Raw genomic sequence first — 19,331 nt, 5'->3', positions numbered from 1 at the left:
TATATCAGCAGAGTAGAAATGAAGCAGAGAAAGCAAAGAGTCACACTGACACCTGCTGGTCTGATCTGATCACTGATCACTGATCATTTCTACTCTGCTATTGTTTCATTGTGAGATTCTTGTGCACTTTTAATTAATGCAAATTAATTGTTAGGGGAGTCAACTTTTACTAAAACGTATTTTTTTATTGACAGTCTTTCTGTGTGGTTGTGAAATAAAGGTCAATAAATATAAAGAGTTCAGTTTCCAATAATCAATGAACATGAAGTTTAACGAGCTCTGCAGTCAGCTGTCATGAAGCAGGAAGAAACTTAAACTTTGTTAGTTCTGTTCTGAAGCCAAAAACAGATTCTTGTTTGTGTGAAGATCACCAAGAAAACTTCATTCAAACTGTATTAAACAGTTGTGTATATAAAGTGTGTGTGTGTTACTGTTTTTATGGGATGTTGACAGACACAGAAACAACAACACAACTATGTTTCTGATTAATATTCAGTCACTGGTTGAGTTTGTGTTGGTTTAGAAGTGTGAACTAAAAGTATCAGCAGCTATAGCGAACCATTTATGTTTCAATAGTGATGATAAACTTTATTTAAAATGCACATTTCATACACAGAATGCAGCTCGAAGTGCTTAAAACAGTAAAAAAGAAAATAATAACAGTTAAAATATTAAAATATATTTAAAAAGAGGAAGTTAGTGAAATAATAGACAGTTAAAGCAAACACACTTAGACACTCACTCACACACACACACACACACACACACACACACACACATACACACACACATAATACACACACACACACACATAATACACACATAATACACACACACACACACACATAATACACACACACACACACACACACACACACATAATACACACACACACACACACACACACACACACACACACACACATAATACACACACACACACACACACACACAAGTGGGCCTCAGAGATCCATCTAGTGGGCCGGGGGGGCCGTGGTACTGCCAAATGGTTAAAGTGATTTTTTCGTGTAATTTACAAAGCTATTAGTTATTTTTATATCTAAACATGCTGAAGAATAATAAATAAAAAATGTTTAAAATGCATAATTTCAATGACCAGTTATGTTTTAATATCACAACACTTCATTAGACAGAGACAAACGTGTTGTACAGCAATGCTGCTGTTAGCTAGCTAGCTAGAAGACATGACTCTGTCCACTGTGTTGGAACATGAACTGATGGACTATCAGCAGACAGTTGACGTTGTTTCATTCTGGATACTACAGTCAGGGTTTCCATGGTGACCGTCACAAAATCAAAGACAAGGAACAAACTGAAACAAACTTTTGTTTTGTTTTTCATTTATTTGGGAAGGTGGTCCTCAGACTTTTTTAACAATCAGAAGTGGGCCTCAAGTTATAAAAGGTTGAGAACCACTGCTTTAAATGATCAATAATCAGTTATTGTGTGTTTTACATATCAGATTACTACTATCAGATTACCAGCAGAGGGCATCATCATCTTCATCAGAACCTCCTTTTATTTATTTATGTATTTTATTTTAATGGACAGTGTACAGATGTACCAGATTATATTATATTATATTATATTATATTATATTATATTATATTATATTATATTATATTATATTATATTATATTATATTATATTATATTATATTATATTATTATACAGAAATACAAAACTACACACAACAGCACCTCACAAATGTATGCTGTCAAATAAAAGCAAGTCATGAAGATTATTAATATTCATCATAAACCTCCAGACAGACTGTGAGATATAAAAATATAAGAATATCATACAAAGGCTCATTTTGACTGAAGTATAAAAAGTTTTAGAGTCACCACTGTGGAGAGAACAGATTTTATATTTAAATGAGTAAATCCTGGTTACTGATATGATTTATTTAACCTACATATGATTGTATGTTCATACATGTGAAGTAGAGTGTAGTTATATCAGCCAATAGTTAAAGGCTGTTCATTCATGCTTGTTAACTGGGATAAACCAGCTTTCCTGCTGTTACTGGTAGATTCCTGAGGGAGGCAGCAGAGGACCATAAATATAATGATCTAGATTCACTAGAACACATCTTTCCTATTGTAAGGAATCCAGTCTAGTTTTGGTATAACTGTGTAGATATGGATGTTATAGATTAGATATTATAGATACTATTGATAATGTAAAGGCTAAACAGTCATTTTAATTTATTTCATTTGTAAGTTTATTTTGTTAAGATTATATCACTATACAATCACAAAATGCAAATAAAAACAGGTTGATGGAAACACACTTGTTGTGACGACTGTCACTGTGAGTATAGTTACGGATTCTTTGGATACAGTTTGGTCTGTTTGTCATGTTACAATTTCATTCAGCCGACGCTTTTATCCAAAGCGACGTACATCTTAGAGCTGATACACCAGCAGGATCTAGTCAGGAGACAACAACACGATAGGATGTAGACGTGCATAGAGCAACCTTCATCGTCATTGCAATAGTAAACACCACGACAATCATAGTTACGTCTTTTAAAAAGCTGTCTGGACTCATGGTTGGAAACAGGAAGCGAACAGCGTCTCCTCTAACCGGCCACTCAACCTGCCACCTTATACAGACATCATGTGAACTGTGTCATAATTACTACGGCTGCTAAATGGTGTCTGTCACTCAAACATAACTATAGGTCGTGTTTGGCGAATGATATTACGACCTGTAGTGTTGTTTTTCTTGGCAGGATGAGCTCTAACATGTTTCTCATGTTCAGAAAGTACATTAAAAATTAGCACTGAAAGTTGTTCAGAAGTTGTTCTTAAAAAAAATCACATTATTCCTGCAGTTTTACTGCAATAAGAGCACATAAAACATCAAAAACTGTATCGCAATTTTTGAGAAAAGCTGCTGCAAAATCAAACATTTTTGGCAAAAACAATCACAAAGAAGCTCTGTGAAATCCTGGAGGGGGTAATTTATCTAAGACACTGCAGACTTGTTGCTGTGCAGGAACAGGATCATGTTGAGGTTTTCTGGCTCGATGCAGCTCCTGAGTTTACAGAAGTGATCACCTGCACCTGAGAAGGCTCTTTCTAAGGGAACAGCGGTGGACACAGCCCCGAGTTTCTTCAGGGCAAGTTTGCTCAATTCCCTGAACTGTGTGTTTCCGGTGAACCTCCACCAGGCCAGAGGGTTGGATGACTCTGCATTGGGTTTGTAGGCTCTGTATCGGTGTAGCTCCTTTCTGACTTTAAGAGCAGCAGACGAGGCCATGTCTGCACTGAGCTCTTCCATTATTTTCTCCATCACTTGTTTTGTGTTTTGGTCTCCCAGCTGGTCTTTGAATCTTGGATCGAGGAATGTGAAGGAAGCCAGTTTGTGTCTGTTGACATCACCAAATTTTTCTCTACATTTCAACAGCAACATCTGGGCAACATCATTCTTTCTCTGTTCTTCTTCTTCCAGTTTTTCCATGAGTCTCCTCAGCAGCGGCAGAATGACGGAAACAGACTCGAAACCTTCTCCTTTCATCATGGACATGACTTCCCTCAGAGGTTGCAGAGCAGAGATGATGTTTTTCATTTTCTTTTTATCATTTTCATTCAGAATGAATTCTGTCTTGCCTCTCTCGTCCAACACCGGCAGCATGGCACTGTACTGCTGAATCAGTGATTGAAGCATGGGCAGCAGAGCCGGCCATCGGTCTCCGGAGTACATGATCAGCTCATCCTGCTTCATACGCATCCCACGTTGAGTCTCTCGGAGCTTCCTCTCAGCTTCAGTATTGCACTTAAAGAACCAGACGATGTTCTGACACTTCCTGAGAACATTCACCAGCTTGTTGTCGCTCAGCAGATCCTGACATACCCCATTTAAGGTGGAAGCAAAACAAGGCATGTGTCTCCATTTTGTTTTGACCTTCTCCAGCTGTGGCATTCCAGCTCTGACAACACTATGGACCTTCTCTTTGATGCCCCAATCCTCCATGACAGCCGAGAGCTGATTCTGAATGTTGGTTGCAGATTCGTCTCTGAACAGGTTGGCAGTGTTGAGCATGTAGGACTTTAGATTCCCAAGCCTGTCCACAAAATGGCCTCCTACCGTCAGATAGGAGTCTTCAGCTCTTGAAGACCACAACTCACATGTCAGCACAATATCTTCAGCAGAATCCAAGGTGCCTCGCAGCTCATTCTTCTCTTTGTTGAAGAGATTGTGAAGCTGCAGGCGCATTATGGATCTTGTGGGAATTTGAAGAGTAGGGTTTAGCACTTTTACAAACTCAAGAAAATTAGCATTTTCTGTGATTTCCAAAGGCTGCAGATTTGATACAATCATCTTCATCCAGTGATTTTTAATTGGTATTTCCAGGTTTCCATCTGCGAAAGGAAACAGATTTAAATTTCAGGATATATTCTGTTATTTAAAATGATTTAAACATAAATTGGTATAACTACTAATGCATGTGTGGCAAGGTCAGAAAAAGCCTTTTGCATGTTTTTATCTGTATGCTGCCTTTTTATTTCACTTTGCATGTTTTGGTTGACACCTTCCCAGATAGCATACAGAAGTGGCCTACGTGTAAAATGACAAATATGGCCCAAATATCCCAAAACAAATGTGGCCTGGTTATCTTAAAACATACCGAGGCCAGTTCTGACAAAGATACGGCACAGTGAGCACTGGCTTGACGTAATGTGAACCTAAAGTGGCCGACATATGAAATGGCAAATATGGCCTAAATACTATAGAACAGATTTGGCCCACTTTTGGCAATTGTATGGCACAGTCAGCACTGGCTGTCATAGTGTGAGCCTAATGTGGCCCACATTTGAAATAGTAAATATGGCCCAAATATAGTTGAACAGTATTGGGCCTCTTTAGGTAAAGATGTGGCACAATTGGTACTGACTTATCTGAATGTGAGCCTGAGGTGGCCCGTTTATCTTAAACATATCTGGGCCAGTTCTAAGTTCAGTTCAAAGATACGGCGCACTCAGAACTGGCTAATCTGGATGTGATATGATATGATATGATATGATTTACTGTGGTTCTTAATTAATCATAAAACTTTAGAGGTGAAGCTCAGTGTACACAGCGATAATGTTTACAACTGGGAAGGTAAGATTCTCTGGAAATGCTCCCAGTAGATTATTTTTCTACAGCGAAGTTTGCCCTGGTCTCCTCCTCTTATAAACATGGAATTTACTGTTCTATGTTAGTCCTAACAGTCCAGCCACAGTCCCCACCTCTAGTCTAACAACTGGTTTCCACTGCCTTGTTTGGTGCAATTAGGGTTGAACCCCACATGTACCCAATAGAACTGATGAACTGATAGCACCTTGTTGGGCTGCCTTAAGCTGAAGGCAGCTGTCTTTCCAGTGACACACAAATGCTTTATCCAGGTCCTGGAATAAGCAAACCATGTTGACTGGTGACCGCGAAAACAATGTTGCTAGGCCTGTTGCTGGCAAACAGGAGTGCATTGCCAAAATGCACCATTCCATGCAGGATGTGGGCCACTTCTTGTTTGTTTGGTTCATTCTTGGTTGACATGCGGTACTGCTACGGCTTTCATGTTGCCCGGATCTGGCAAACAGGAGCGGACCGCCCGAGTGCCATCATTTCATGCAGTATTTGGGCCAAACACAAGCATTTAAAAAAATTACAATCTTTCAATCTTATTATCTTATTTTATTTTGATATTTTTTGCATGATGATGTGTTTTTCAATGTCAACAGTAAGATTTTTTCTTCATGTCTGTCTTTCTTCAGTGACAGTTTTTTTTTTTACGCTATCAGCATTTTTTCAGTGTCACCGGTTTTCAGTTTCAACTTTCTGTCAGCGTTTTGGCGTAGGGAGGCGGGCCCTTGCTGGGCCTACATTACCCAGTGTGCCTTGCGATGCGACGCAGAATGGATATCCCAGAGCGAGGTGTCATGGCAGACATTGTCTGTTAATATCTCACTTTATTAAGATTAAATATTTTTTCAGGCGAGAAAGTAACCATGTAGATTCCAAATATGAGGTCAGTTTATCCAAATAACACCAGTTTGTAAATCTGTTATGACGTTCTCGGCCGCTGGCCGCATGATAGCAGCCCGAGTCCCGCTCGCCATCCCGGGGAGAAAATGATCCGATGAACTGATCTATGCAGCTCTTTGGTGATTCGTCGCTGGTTCTAATGTCTCCGTAGCATTTTGATATACGATATAATCCTCTTGGAAGATAAATGTTGGAGTCACAGATTAATTGTAGCCGCCACATTAGTTTGTCTGAATGTAAAGTGAAGCTTCGTGTTCTTTCTGGACAGAACAGCAGCGCTGTCTCTGGGGCTCTATATGTACAGATATACATCAATATAAATGTATTAAAACAAACAGATCAGTCCTCAGAGGTTTGTATTCCCAAGTCGAACTTGCCCAGTACTCAACACACTGGCGCCGGAACAGGGGAGACAATGAGACTTTTTGTTCCCCTGCTTTCTGGTATTGTGGTAATAAAGCGGTAACGTTTAAACCAGGTATTACGGTCACAGTGATAATGTCAACTCTAAAACGTTGGACCTTTAAATCCAATCCTAATCAGAGCACAGAGGAGCCTCTGATGGTTGCAGCTTCAGATGAGTTTAAATAATTTAACCACCAAATACAACACTGGGTCCTATTATTCGTGACAGTGAAACGACCAGCGCAGGCGGCGCAGATAGTTCGGTGTTTTCCTGACTTCGCCCGTCTGTGTGGTGTTGTGGTGCAGCAGAACCACGTCCACTTGGTGATTTTATCAACAGGAGCAAACTAACTAACATGGTTCTAAAACCATACTAATCAGATAACTTGTTTCCATGGGAACACAACAACCTGAGGTCTCCATAGTAACTATTATTTGAAACAAATACACTTTTATTTTGCAGTAAAATCATCAGATGTAAAAAGTGTCAAAGTGTCAGAGTCTGCCCCCCCCCCTCACCTGTTGCTGTGGGAATCATCCAATCATTCAGTCTCACTCTCTGCTCTGCAACACCCCTCATTAGTTCAACCACCTTCACCTGGCGCTCCCACCTGCTCATCATCTGCAATCAAGCCAGTATATAAGCTGCCTCGGCCCACTCCCTCCTTGTCAGATTGTATATGCTACTATGTTAAGTCGTCTTGCTTTCTTCACTGGACTGGTTCCTGGTTTCTGATCAGCTTGTCTTCGACCGTTGCTCCTCGTCTCTGCCCCGGTAAACCCACCAGCCTCCTGTCCCTGACTCTGAGTTCTGCCTGCCTGTTCCCTGGTCTTTGTCCGCTGTGGGAGTGGAAGATCCGGTGGAGTCATACTCATCAGAACTGTGTTTCTCCGAACGTGCTAATATTGCCTTGACATCGTGTGAAATAAAGACTGCAAAGTTTATACCAGTGTTGTTTGTGCTGCTATTGGGTCCTTCCTATACCCGTTACACTCCTGTAAGTGTGTATGATGTAAATGGATGTTTTTCTGTTTGTGGAGGTGGGAACACTCGGCTCTCCTCATATCTCCTGTTTTTACCTCTTCTCTGCCTGCAGGGTTTCAGTCTCAGCGGCTGGACGACGGATCCACGGTTTCCTCTCCTGCCGACTGGCTGATATCTGACTGTTCAGGACAAACACAGAATCTGTCATTAAATATATAATAATTCATTCAATGACTCTGTGTTGTAATAAAAAAGGTAGATAGATGATAGAGTTCTACTCACATCGACGTCTCCCTCTATGATCCATATCAGATTCTTCTTCACGTCTCGTCTGTTTATCGTCTTTACTTCTCTGCTCTTCGTTAAAGTCTCATCTGACAGACTTTTATTACCTGCCAGGGATTATAAACGTGAAGCAAAGTTTGCTGCAGGCTTTAGACACGTCCAGACTTCACCGGTGATGACTAACACATGTAGAATGCAAACGCTCCCTTCAGGCTCTGTGTTGTGAAACAAAAGTAATGATATCGTGGTTACAGGGATTTACGAGGAAACCAGTTATTTACTGGGAAACAGAAACCGAATCTGAAGAACAAAGTTTTTATTATGAGTAAAGTATTAAACTGCAGAACACATCACCAGTCTGCTGTATGAACAGACGCAGAAATCATTTGAGTTTTAAAGGAAGAAATAATGTTTCTATTTATAAAAGCAGGTTTTCAACAGCCAGGAGCTGAAAGCTTCTTTCACTGTTCATATGAGCATCTGACTGTTGTTTGAAGACACTTGAATCATTGTGAACTCGTCCTTTAGCTGATATGTAAAACACAGAATGATTGATTATTGATGATTTAAAGGAGGAGCATTTATTAGCTTCAACAGTTAATACAGAGATGCTTCTGATGTTAATATGTTTCTCTGATCAGCACAGAGCTCAGTTATAACTTTCAGATTATATTTAACATTTGAAAGTTCAGCTGCTCCTTTTTTTGCTTTCAGACATCAAACAGTTGAGTTCAGAGAGTGAAAACATTCAGATATAAACCTGTAAAAAGGAACATTTCTGTATCTGTTTGGGCTCCTTTTTTCAGGAAAGCAGAGTTAAACTTTACTAATAAATAACTTTAATTATCACTGACATTGGACATTTTTATACACATATAGTCTTGTGTGTCTCTCTTTGAGAAAGCAAAATAAAAATAAAAATAACTTTTAAGTGAATAATGAGTCCTGATAATGATTCCTCGTCCTGAGAGTGTGAGCGGGGAGTTTTCCCACAGTAGCGTCTGTCAGGATCACTGATACCACACATGAATGCTGGGGGGGGGGGGGGGGGGGGGGCTGTCACTGTAACAAGCCAATGATGAGTGGGCGTGAAGCTGACGCCTGATAATCATCTCAGCCAATCAGACGGTCCCGAGAGAGACGACACAATAACAGCAACAGGTCCCAGAGGAGAGAAGGGGCGTGATCCAATCAGAGAGCTGACAGTGTGTGTGTGTGTGTGTGTGTGTGTGTGTGTGTGTGTGTGTGTGTGTGTGTGTGTGTGTGAGTGTGTGTGTGTGTGTGTGAGTGTGTGTGTGTGTGTGTGTGTGTGTGTGTGTGTGTGTGAGTGTGTGTGTGTGTGTGTGTGTGTGTGTGTGATGCTCAGTTCCCAGCCTTCACACACACTCAGCTGATTTGTTGGTTTATTGATCTGATCAGACCCTGACTGTGTATTTTAATCTTTATTATTTTAATCTCGAGTCACTGAATATCAGGTCCGATAACGCCGGCGGTCCGAGAGCAGGTGATGAAGTCACAGCATCAGTCGGCTGGTCATGTTGGAGTTTCCTCATTGGTCGTCACTCTTTCAGAGTGAATCAGTGTGAGATGATGGAGGTGGAGGAGCTGTTATATCAGGTGAGTGTGGGGCGGCTGCTCTGCAGGTGCGCTTGCTTAGACGCTCCGTAAAGGTTCTCTGAAGGTTACACAAAAATAACCTTCAGAGAACCTTCAGGGAACATCTTCTAGAGGTTCTGTGTTATTTTTGTGAAACCTGGAACATAAGAAATGTTCCCCAAAGGTTACCTGAAGTTTTTTTATAACCTTCAAAGAGCCTTTAGGGAACATTTCCGGCACTCCAGAGCGACCCGTTGGACCGTAACACGCCACTTCCAGAACAGCCTGCAGACAGCAGAGAGGAAGAAGAGGAGGAGGAAGGACTGATATGATGAGATATTACTGAGTTTAAACACTGACTTTCTGCAAAGCACAAATAGTGGATTTTATACAAATATTTGTTTCATACAGATATTTTACAAGTTATTTGTTGGGGGTGTTACAGAGATAAAACTGAGCTACTGACACATGCAAAGTGTTCCCAACAGACTCTCCATAACCTGCTGTTCCTCTTCTCCTTTCCACAAAGTTAGGTTTTAAAAGACAGGCAATAAATGAAAAGTGCAAAGCAAGAATCACCTTTGAAGTTCCTCCCTGCATGTTACAGGCTGTGCTGTCTGTGTGTTATGTATAAATAGGTAGAGGTCTGTCTGCAACGAGGTGATGAGTAAAGTTTTATCTCAGCAGTCGTCTCTGATCTGAGACTCCAGTTAGAGACCTGATGTGGGGACCTCCTTCATAAGGTAGTTTATTCATGAACGTTTATTGTAACACTTTAATTTTCTAAAATTAAAAGTGTCATAAAAACAAAAACAGGATTTTTAAGCCTCTTTCCACTTTTATCTGAATACAAATACAAATACTGGGATCTCTGCTCATCCCTGCTGCCGTCACAGAGACATTAATCAAAAACAACATCAGTAATTAGATTCAGGATGAAGACTCAGTTTAAAGGTTCATGTGAGACACGACTGTGAGACACTGGTTCATCTTTAGTTCCCACACACACACACACACACACAAACACACACACACACACATACACACAAACACACACACACACACACACATACACACAAACACACACACACACACACACACACACACACACACACACACACACACACACAAACACACACACACTCCTCTGGGACCTGTTGCTGTTGTTTTCTCTTGGGGCCGTCTGATTGGCTGAGATGCTTATCAGTCATCAGCTCCACGCCCACTAATCATTGGCTTGTTACAATGACAGGACACGCCCCCTCCGCCACCATAAACATCCTATCATAATTAATTATCCTATCCTATTCAGCATTCATGTGTAACAGGAGATGAATGAACATGTTGAGTGTGAACCTTTTCCCTCACAGAGACTCTTCCTCTACACACTGGGCTCAATACTGATACTGATACCTGATCAATACAGCAGCAGCAACAGCAGGTTACACACAACAAGCTGCAGCTAAAAACTGTCACAAATCTTTAGTTTCTTCTACAAACAATGTGCAAATGATCAAAAGATCCACAAGTTATTAACAATCAATAACAAACTGTGACTGTTTTGTTTTTTTTAGTTCTACACTTCCTGTTTTATTTTGGTATTTAACTCTCCTCTCGTTTCAGATCCACTTCCTGCCCCTGTGTGTTTCCCGCTCCTGTCATCTTCCCCCTCACTCCCCTGGTGTATTTAGTCTGTTCCCTGCTGTGCCAGTTCATCTTCTCTGCAGGCGTTCCAGCATTGTTATTCCAGTTATTGACCTCTAGTCTTTTTGACCCGGGATCTGTGTTTTGACTCTGCCTATACATATATATCTATATCTACCCATATACATATACATCTATATATACTATATACATATACATCTATATCTACCCATATACATATACATCTATATATACTATATACATATACATCTATATCTACCCATATACATATACATCTATATCTACCCATATACATATACATCTATATATACTATATACATATACATCTATATATACCCATATACATATACATCTATATATACCCATATACATATACATCTATATATACTATATACATATACATCTATATATACTATATACATATACATCTATATATACCCATATACATATACATCTATATATACTATATACATATACATCTATATATACTATATACATATACATCTATATATACTATATACATATACATCTATATATACTATATACATATACATCTATATATACCCATATACACATATATCTATATATACCCATATACATATACATCTATATATACTATATACATATACATCTATATATACTATATACATATATATCTATATATACCCATATACATATATATCTATATATACCCATATACATATACATCTATATATACTATATACATATACATCTATATATACCCATATACATATATATCTATATATACCCATATACATATACATCTATATATACTATATACATATACATCTATATATACCCATATACATATATATCTATATATACCCATATACATATACATCTATATATACTATATACATATACATCTATATCTACCCATATACATATACATCTATATATACCCATATACATATACATCTATATATACTATATACATATACATCTATATATACTATATACATATACATCTATATATACCCATATACATATACATCTATATATACTATATACATATACATCTATATATACTATATACATATACATCTATATATACTATATACATATACATCTATATATACCCATATACATATATATCTATATATACTATATACATATACATCTATATATACTATATACATATATATCTATATATACCCATATACATATACATCTATATATACTATATACATATACATCTATATATACCCATATACATATATATCTATATATACCCATATACATATATATCTATATATACCCATATACATATACATCTATATATACCCATATACATATATATCTATATATACCCATATACATATACATCTATATATACACTATATACATATACATCTATATATACCCATATACATATACATCTATATATACTATATACATATACATCTATATATACTATATACATATACATCTATATATACTATATACATATACATCTATATATACCCATATACATATATATCTATATATATCCATATACATATACATCTATATATACTATATACATATACATCTATATCTACCCATATACATATACATCTATATATACTATATACATATACATCTATATCTACCCATATACATATACATCTATATCTACCCATATACATATACATCTATATATACTATATACATATACATCTATATATACCCATATACATATACATCTATATATACTATATACATATACATCTATATATACTATATACATATACATCTATATATACCCATATACATATATATCTATATATACTATATACATATACATCTATATATACCCATATACATATACATCTATATATACTATATACATATACATCTATATATACACTATATACATATACATCTATATATACCCATATACATATACATCTATATATACTATATACATATACATCTATATATACTATATACATATACATCTATATATACCCATATACATATATATCTATATATATCCATATACATATACATCTATATATACTATATACATATACATCTATATCTACCCATATACATCTATATATACTATATACATATACATCTATATATACCCATATACATATACATCTATATATACTATATACATATACATCTATATATACCCATATACATATATATCTATATATACCATATACATATACATCTATATATACCCATATACATATACATCTATATATCTATATATACTATATACATATACATCTATATCTACCCATATACATATACATCTATATATACTATATACATATACATCTATATCTACCCATATACATATACATCTATATATACCCATATACATATACATCTATATATACCCATATACATATACATCTATATATACTATATACATATACATCTATATCTACCCATATACATATACATCTATATATACACTATATACATATACATCTATATCTACCCATATACATATACATCTATATATACTATATACATATACATCTATATATGCCCATATACATATACATCTATATCTACCATATACATATACATCTATATATACTATATACACATACATCTATATCTACCCATATACATATACATCTATGTATACTATATACATATACATCTATATAAACCACTATACATATACATCTATATATACCCATATACATATACATCTATATAAACCACTATACATATACATCTATATATACTATATACATATACATCTATATAAACCACTATACATATACATCTATATATACCCATATACATATACATCTATATAAACCACTATACATATACATCTATATATACTATATACATATACATCTATATCTACCCATATACATATACATCTATATATACTATATACATCTATATATACACTATATACATATACATCTATATCTACCCATATACATATACATCTATATATACTATATACATATACATCTATATATGCCCATATACATATACATCTATATCTACCATATACATATACATCTATATATACTATATACACATACATCTATATCTACCCATATACATATACATCTATGTATACTATATACATATACATCTATATAAACCACTATACATATACATCTATATATACCCATATACATATACATCTATATAAACCACTATACATATACATCTATATATACTATATACATATACATCTATATAAACCACTATACATATACATCTATATATACCCATATACATATACATCTATATAAACCACTATACATATACATCTATATATACCCATATACATATACATCTATATAAACCACTATACATATACATCTATATATACTATATACATATACATCTATATCTACCCATATACATATACATCTATATATACTATATACATCTATATATACTATATACATATACATCTATATCTACCCATATACATATACATCTATATATACCCATATACATATACATCTATATATACTATATACATATATATCTATATCTATATTCATCTATCTATATAGAGATAGATAGATAGATCTCTCTCTAATCTAAGATCTAATCTATCTATCTATATATATCTATATCTATATCTATATATATATATATATATATATATATATATATATATCTGCTTATCGTAGTGATACATTACAGTGGTTTATAAAGCATTCTCTCTCTCTATATATATATATATATATATGTCCTTCTGTTCTTCTAAACTTTGTTTTAAATGATCGCTGTGATATTATAATTACATTTTAAAAATTTTATTATAATTATATTATAATTATATTATAATTATATTAAAATTATATTATGATTATACAACATGACAGAATAAAGAGGCAGTTAGTGACGAAATACTTCAGTTTTATTTATTCAACATTTACATCAAACATTACAGTAAAAGAGCCAAATGTGGTTACTGATTCTTCTGCTTTGACAGCAGAACTTCATTCATTCATTCATTCATTCATACTGACGATGTTGATACATGTGAATATCACATGACCTCGTCTACTCTTGTGTTTCTACTCTAGAAGACGTTCACATCATGAACTACCAGATAGATAAACCTCACAGCTGCTTTCTGCTCTTCTGTCCATCTGATACACATTCAAAAGCTTTTTAAACTGTTTACAAAGTTTGTTAGTGTGTTTCCTGATCTGAAAAAGGTAGAATATAAATATAAAATGATACAAAACCACATTGATAAAGATGTCAACAACATTGATCAAGAAGATTTGTCATTTCTGGACACGACTGATGTTTGGATTCGACTTGAAACGATGAGTCAGTGAATCATTGCTCATCCTATTAAATTAATCTTCAGAAAATCTGATAATTAATTATTTCAGTCCTCTGTCTGGCTGCAGTTTCTCCAGTGAGAAGGTTTGCTGCTTTTCTTTGTATTATATCATTATAAACTGATTATCTTATTTTGGACAAAACAAGACATTTGAAGACAGCAACTGGACCGTTTTTCACTTTTTTTTGGACATTTTAGACTTAAAATGAATCAATTAATAAAGAAAGTAATTAAAGATGAATCAACAATAAAAACTATTGTTAGTTGCAGTCATAGTTCAGATTATGACGAGGTAACAAATCTGAATAATTGATGTTTGATGATCCCCCTGTATTTACAACAGCATCAGTCTCTGGAAGCCAACTTCCATCCATTGACCCTTCATCATGGTTCCAGGTGGAGGCGCTGCAGAGCCCCATGGTGGAGCTCCTCCGTCAGGCTGTCGGGGCTAAAAACCCTGTCCACTGAGCCCCACAGAGCAGCTCCTCCGTCAGGCTGTCGGGGCTGAAGTCTCCGTCCACTGAGCTCTCGCAGCCAGAGCTCGGAGACAGCGCCCCCTCCAGGCTCTCCGCCCGGCCCCGGGGGACCCTTAGGTCCTGGTCTGCCAGCAGCTGATCCAGGAAGTGGATGTACCGGAGGGCGAGCCGCAGGACCTCATTCTTGCTGAGCTTCCTGTCAGGGGGGTGGGTGGGGACGAGCCGCCGCAGCTCAGCAAAGGCACCGTTCAGGTTCTGCTGCCGCCAACGCTCCCGACTGTTGGTGAAGACACGACGGACTCTGGGACGGGAACCTGAGGGAGAATAAATGATTATTTATCAATAAGTAAATATTAGTACTGAAACCATGACGCTGTTAAAAAAATTAAAAAGTTACTATTGTGGACAATTGATCAGCTGTTAATAATTGAATAAAATCTTAAAATGGGAACAAATGAAGCTTCATACAGGAAGGACTGATACAGACGTCGATGTTTAAAAACTGATTTAACTATTTATTTTTTATACTATGGAGTCTGTCACCAGATTCATCACAGTATTAATCAATGAATACATTGATTGGCCAGCTGTTATGTGTTGGCAGGATCTATGTCTTTAATTAAAGTGATTACATCTTTCACATTTTTGTTTTTCATTTCAGACACAAAGAACAGAAAGTGATGAAGTAAGAAAACAGAAAAATATTTAAAGGTTTGATTTTAAACTACATTTTAAAATGAGATTTTTAAGTTAATTAAAACATAAATATTAATTTGTCATTTTAATGATCTTTTTAAAGTTCACTCTTGACGTTGACACCACAGCTGAGTCGGTCCATTGAGTAGCTGTCCTGGAGCTTTCGATCGTATCACAAAGTCTGATCCATTTGCTGAGGACGATCATGTGATCATGTGATCATGTGATCATGTGATCATGTGGATCGAAAGTTCCAGCAGAGCTACTCAATGGACCTTGTGGTGAGATTTATTTTTGTTTCATCCGACTGAATAAATCAATTTAAGATAACTTTTAAAATGTGTCATTTTATTAATGATTTATAATTATACATTTAAAATGAAGTGATTATTTTGGCACTCTTCAGACTCCGTACTCTGCTCACTGATCCTGGTGCTGTGGATGTTTTATGTCTCCTGGTTTAAAGATAAACTTCGTACCTTCACTGAGGTCGATCTCGTACGGACTCGTTCTGTGTTTCATCAGCGTGTGTTGATCCGGATCTCTGCAGACAAACAGGAAACAGGAAACAGTTTATCAGGTGTTTTTCTGCTGCAGGTGAATCTCTGAAAACGTCCTGGTGTCTCATTAAGATTTAACCTCGTTAACCCACCAGGACACCAGTGATAAAGTGACAAAAACACTGCAGAGTCGTCGGATTTTTATTTTAAGCAAAATGTTTCTTCTGCTCTGTTTCTTTATCACCTCGAGTGTTTCTGACTCTTTCACGTTGATGCAGATAGTCACTGTGGTTCAGGAGCTGCAGACAGTTTAATTAGTTAATGAATTAACGAGTGGACGAGGTTAAAACTCACAGATGTGTTTATTATATATATATATATATATGATGCTGATACTGTAATGACTGATCCTCTGCTCCCTGATAGAATAACAACAGAAACACATCTGTCACTGTAACACTGTGTGATTAAACCTTATTAATGCTCACAAACACTTTATTTCAACACATGAAAGCAGATCATAAGTAATAAATAATAAAATATGATGCACCTACAAACATAAAACCTTTATTATTATCTTCATTATTGGACAGCTTTAAATTCATTTTATTATTTACTTGAAAGTACCTTTGTATGTTTATCACACTTTAATGTCTCATTTGAATGAAAACTGCTGTAAAGATAAATCAGCTTTAACAAAATAATCTCCTCGTTAACAGAAATAAGGAAATAAAGCAGACAGATCAGACTTATAGAGAAGTTAAAGCTTCTCACCTGTTGCAGGTGTTGAGGTGATGTCCGGCCTCGTGCATCATGTCTCGTGCAGGCAGCGGGAAACTCAGCTGGATCATCCGGATCAGGCTCTGTGGGTCCCGGGCAGCAGGCAGGCGGGGGTCCGGTGGCTTCAGCTCCGCAGCTTCAGTGTCCTCCGCCGCGTCCCGTCGCTTCTTTTATACCGGCTTCTGCGTGTCGTGACGCGTCGTTTCCATGGAGACGCGGTTAATTATGACAGCCATTAAGCAGACAGATTGGGGGTCCAGGAAGCAGCCCCCCAGGGACCTGCAGGCTCCCTCCCCCCTGCAGGAGTCGTGTTTTCCTGCCTTCTGTCCGCTTTTATTGGTTCTCTCACATTCATCTGTCTTAAAGTTTAGTTTCTGTCTGTGTTATTATTATTATTATTATTATTATTATTATTATTATTATTATTATTATTATTATTATTATATTCTTCACTCATTTCATCTGAATTTAATTGTTGTTATGTTTCATTAAAACATGACGTCATGTCTTAGTTTTTCCACAGATTTGACTGATTGTGTCTTTTATTCATCATTTTTACACATCAACAAAAATCAAACTGCACAGAAAAATATGTGGGTGGAGAAGATGAAGATGAAGATGAAGATTTTTCACATTTTTATTATTATAGAAGAAGAAAAGATGAAAATGTAAAGAAAATGATGTAGTTAAAGTATTGCAGTAAAAGTACTCAGTGTGTAAACTGTCCCCATTTACAGCGTTTATATTGTATTTATCAACTTTATATTGTTAGAATATTAATAATCTATTAACATGTTAATCTTACTGTTAGTACTCTGATCCATAATAATACTATAAATAAAGATGATTATATGTTTTTAAAGCTGTGGAGTAGAAAGTAGCATCATAATACTCAAGTAAAGTACAAGTACCTCAAAACTGTACTTCAGTACAGTACTTGAGTAAATGTACTTAGTTACTTTCCACAACTGAGTTTTAAATACAAAATATGTAATATGATCATAAAATAGATGCATCATTGCAGCTAAAATGAGCCGAAACAATAAAACGAGAAAACGAACTGAAGCTTCAGACCCGAAACACTGTTATATACACTATTATATTAGTGTATATGGAAGCTTTTAACATTATGAGTTATTATCACATAGCAGAATCTTCCTTCACACTCTGAGCCAAAGGCTTTCAGTGATGAATGGAGCGAAACTTCACCTCCTTCATCTTCCCTGCAGCAGAGGAAACAGCTACTATATATATATATATATATATATATATACTGTTTGTTTCTTTTCTGTTCTGTTCCTCTTCCTTCCCTCTCTGGATTCTTCTTTCCTTCCTTGCTTCCTAACTCCTCTCCTCTAATCACCTCCAACCTTTAAAAACAAAACATCACATCTCAAACTTATGTAAAAGCATCACTACAAAGCAAGACCAAGTCAATTAATTACCATCAAGTTCATTAATTAAAATGGAAGCAGAAGATTCAACAGGCTGCTGGTGAGCAGATTCTAACAATGAAACGAACACACAGAAGCTTTAATGTGTTACTGTATGAACGACCTGGAGGCTCAAATAAAACAA

At 36.0% G+C, this 19,331-nt stretch overlaps 2 protein-coding genes and 1 long non-coding RNA gene across 3 annotated transcripts; 1 reads left to right on the top strand and 2 right to left on the bottom strand.

The window, feature by feature from the left end:
- Positions 1-2,223: 2,223 nt before the first annotated feature.
- On the bottom strand, positions 2,224-8,146 carry si:ch211-152f22.4 (zinc finger BED domain-containing protein RICESLEEPER 1). Its single transcript, XM_044361627.1, has 3 exons — positions 7,732-8,146; positions 7,545-7,628; positions 2,224-4,393 (listed from the first exon to the last, which is right to left on the bottom strand). The coding sequence occupies exons 1-3, from the start codon at positions 7,754-7,756 to the stop codon at positions 2,997-2,999; spliced, it is 1,506 nt and encodes a 501-aa protein (XP_044217562.1). The 5' UTR covers positions 7,757-8,146; the 3' UTR covers positions 2,224-2,996.
- Positions 7,253-7,675, top strand: LOC122988952. The gene is made up of 2 exons (XR_006404917.1): positions 7,253-7,462; positions 7,562-7,675. It is a non-coding gene; the product is annotated as an uncharacterized LOC122988952 (long non-coding RNA).
- A 7,380-nt stretch (positions 8,147-15,526) lies between the features above and the next one.
- Positions 15,527-18,124, bottom strand: LOC122989239 (T-cell acute lymphocytic leukemia protein 1 homolog). The gene is made up of 3 exons (XM_044361997.1): positions 17,748-18,124; positions 16,953-17,017; positions 15,527-16,091 (listed from the first exon to the last, which is right to left on the bottom strand). The coding sequence occupies exons 1-3, from the start codon at positions 17,822-17,824 to the stop codon at positions 15,736-15,738; spliced, it is 498 nt and encodes a 165-aa protein (XP_044217932.1). The 5' UTR covers positions 17,825-18,124; the 3' UTR covers positions 15,527-15,735.
- Between the last annotated feature and the right edge of the window lie 1,207 nt (positions 18,125-19,331).

The sequence above is a fragment of the Thunnus albacares genome, chromosome 9, assembly GCF_914725855.1.
Source record: "Thunnus albacares chromosome 9, fThuAlb1.1, whole genome shotgun sequence".
NCBI lineage: Eukaryota > Metazoa > Chordata > Actinopteri > Scombriformes > Scombridae > Thunnus > Thunnus albacares.
The sequence above is the reverse complement of the archived record's forward strand: the minus strand, read 5'-3'. Positions and strand labels throughout refer to the sequence as shown.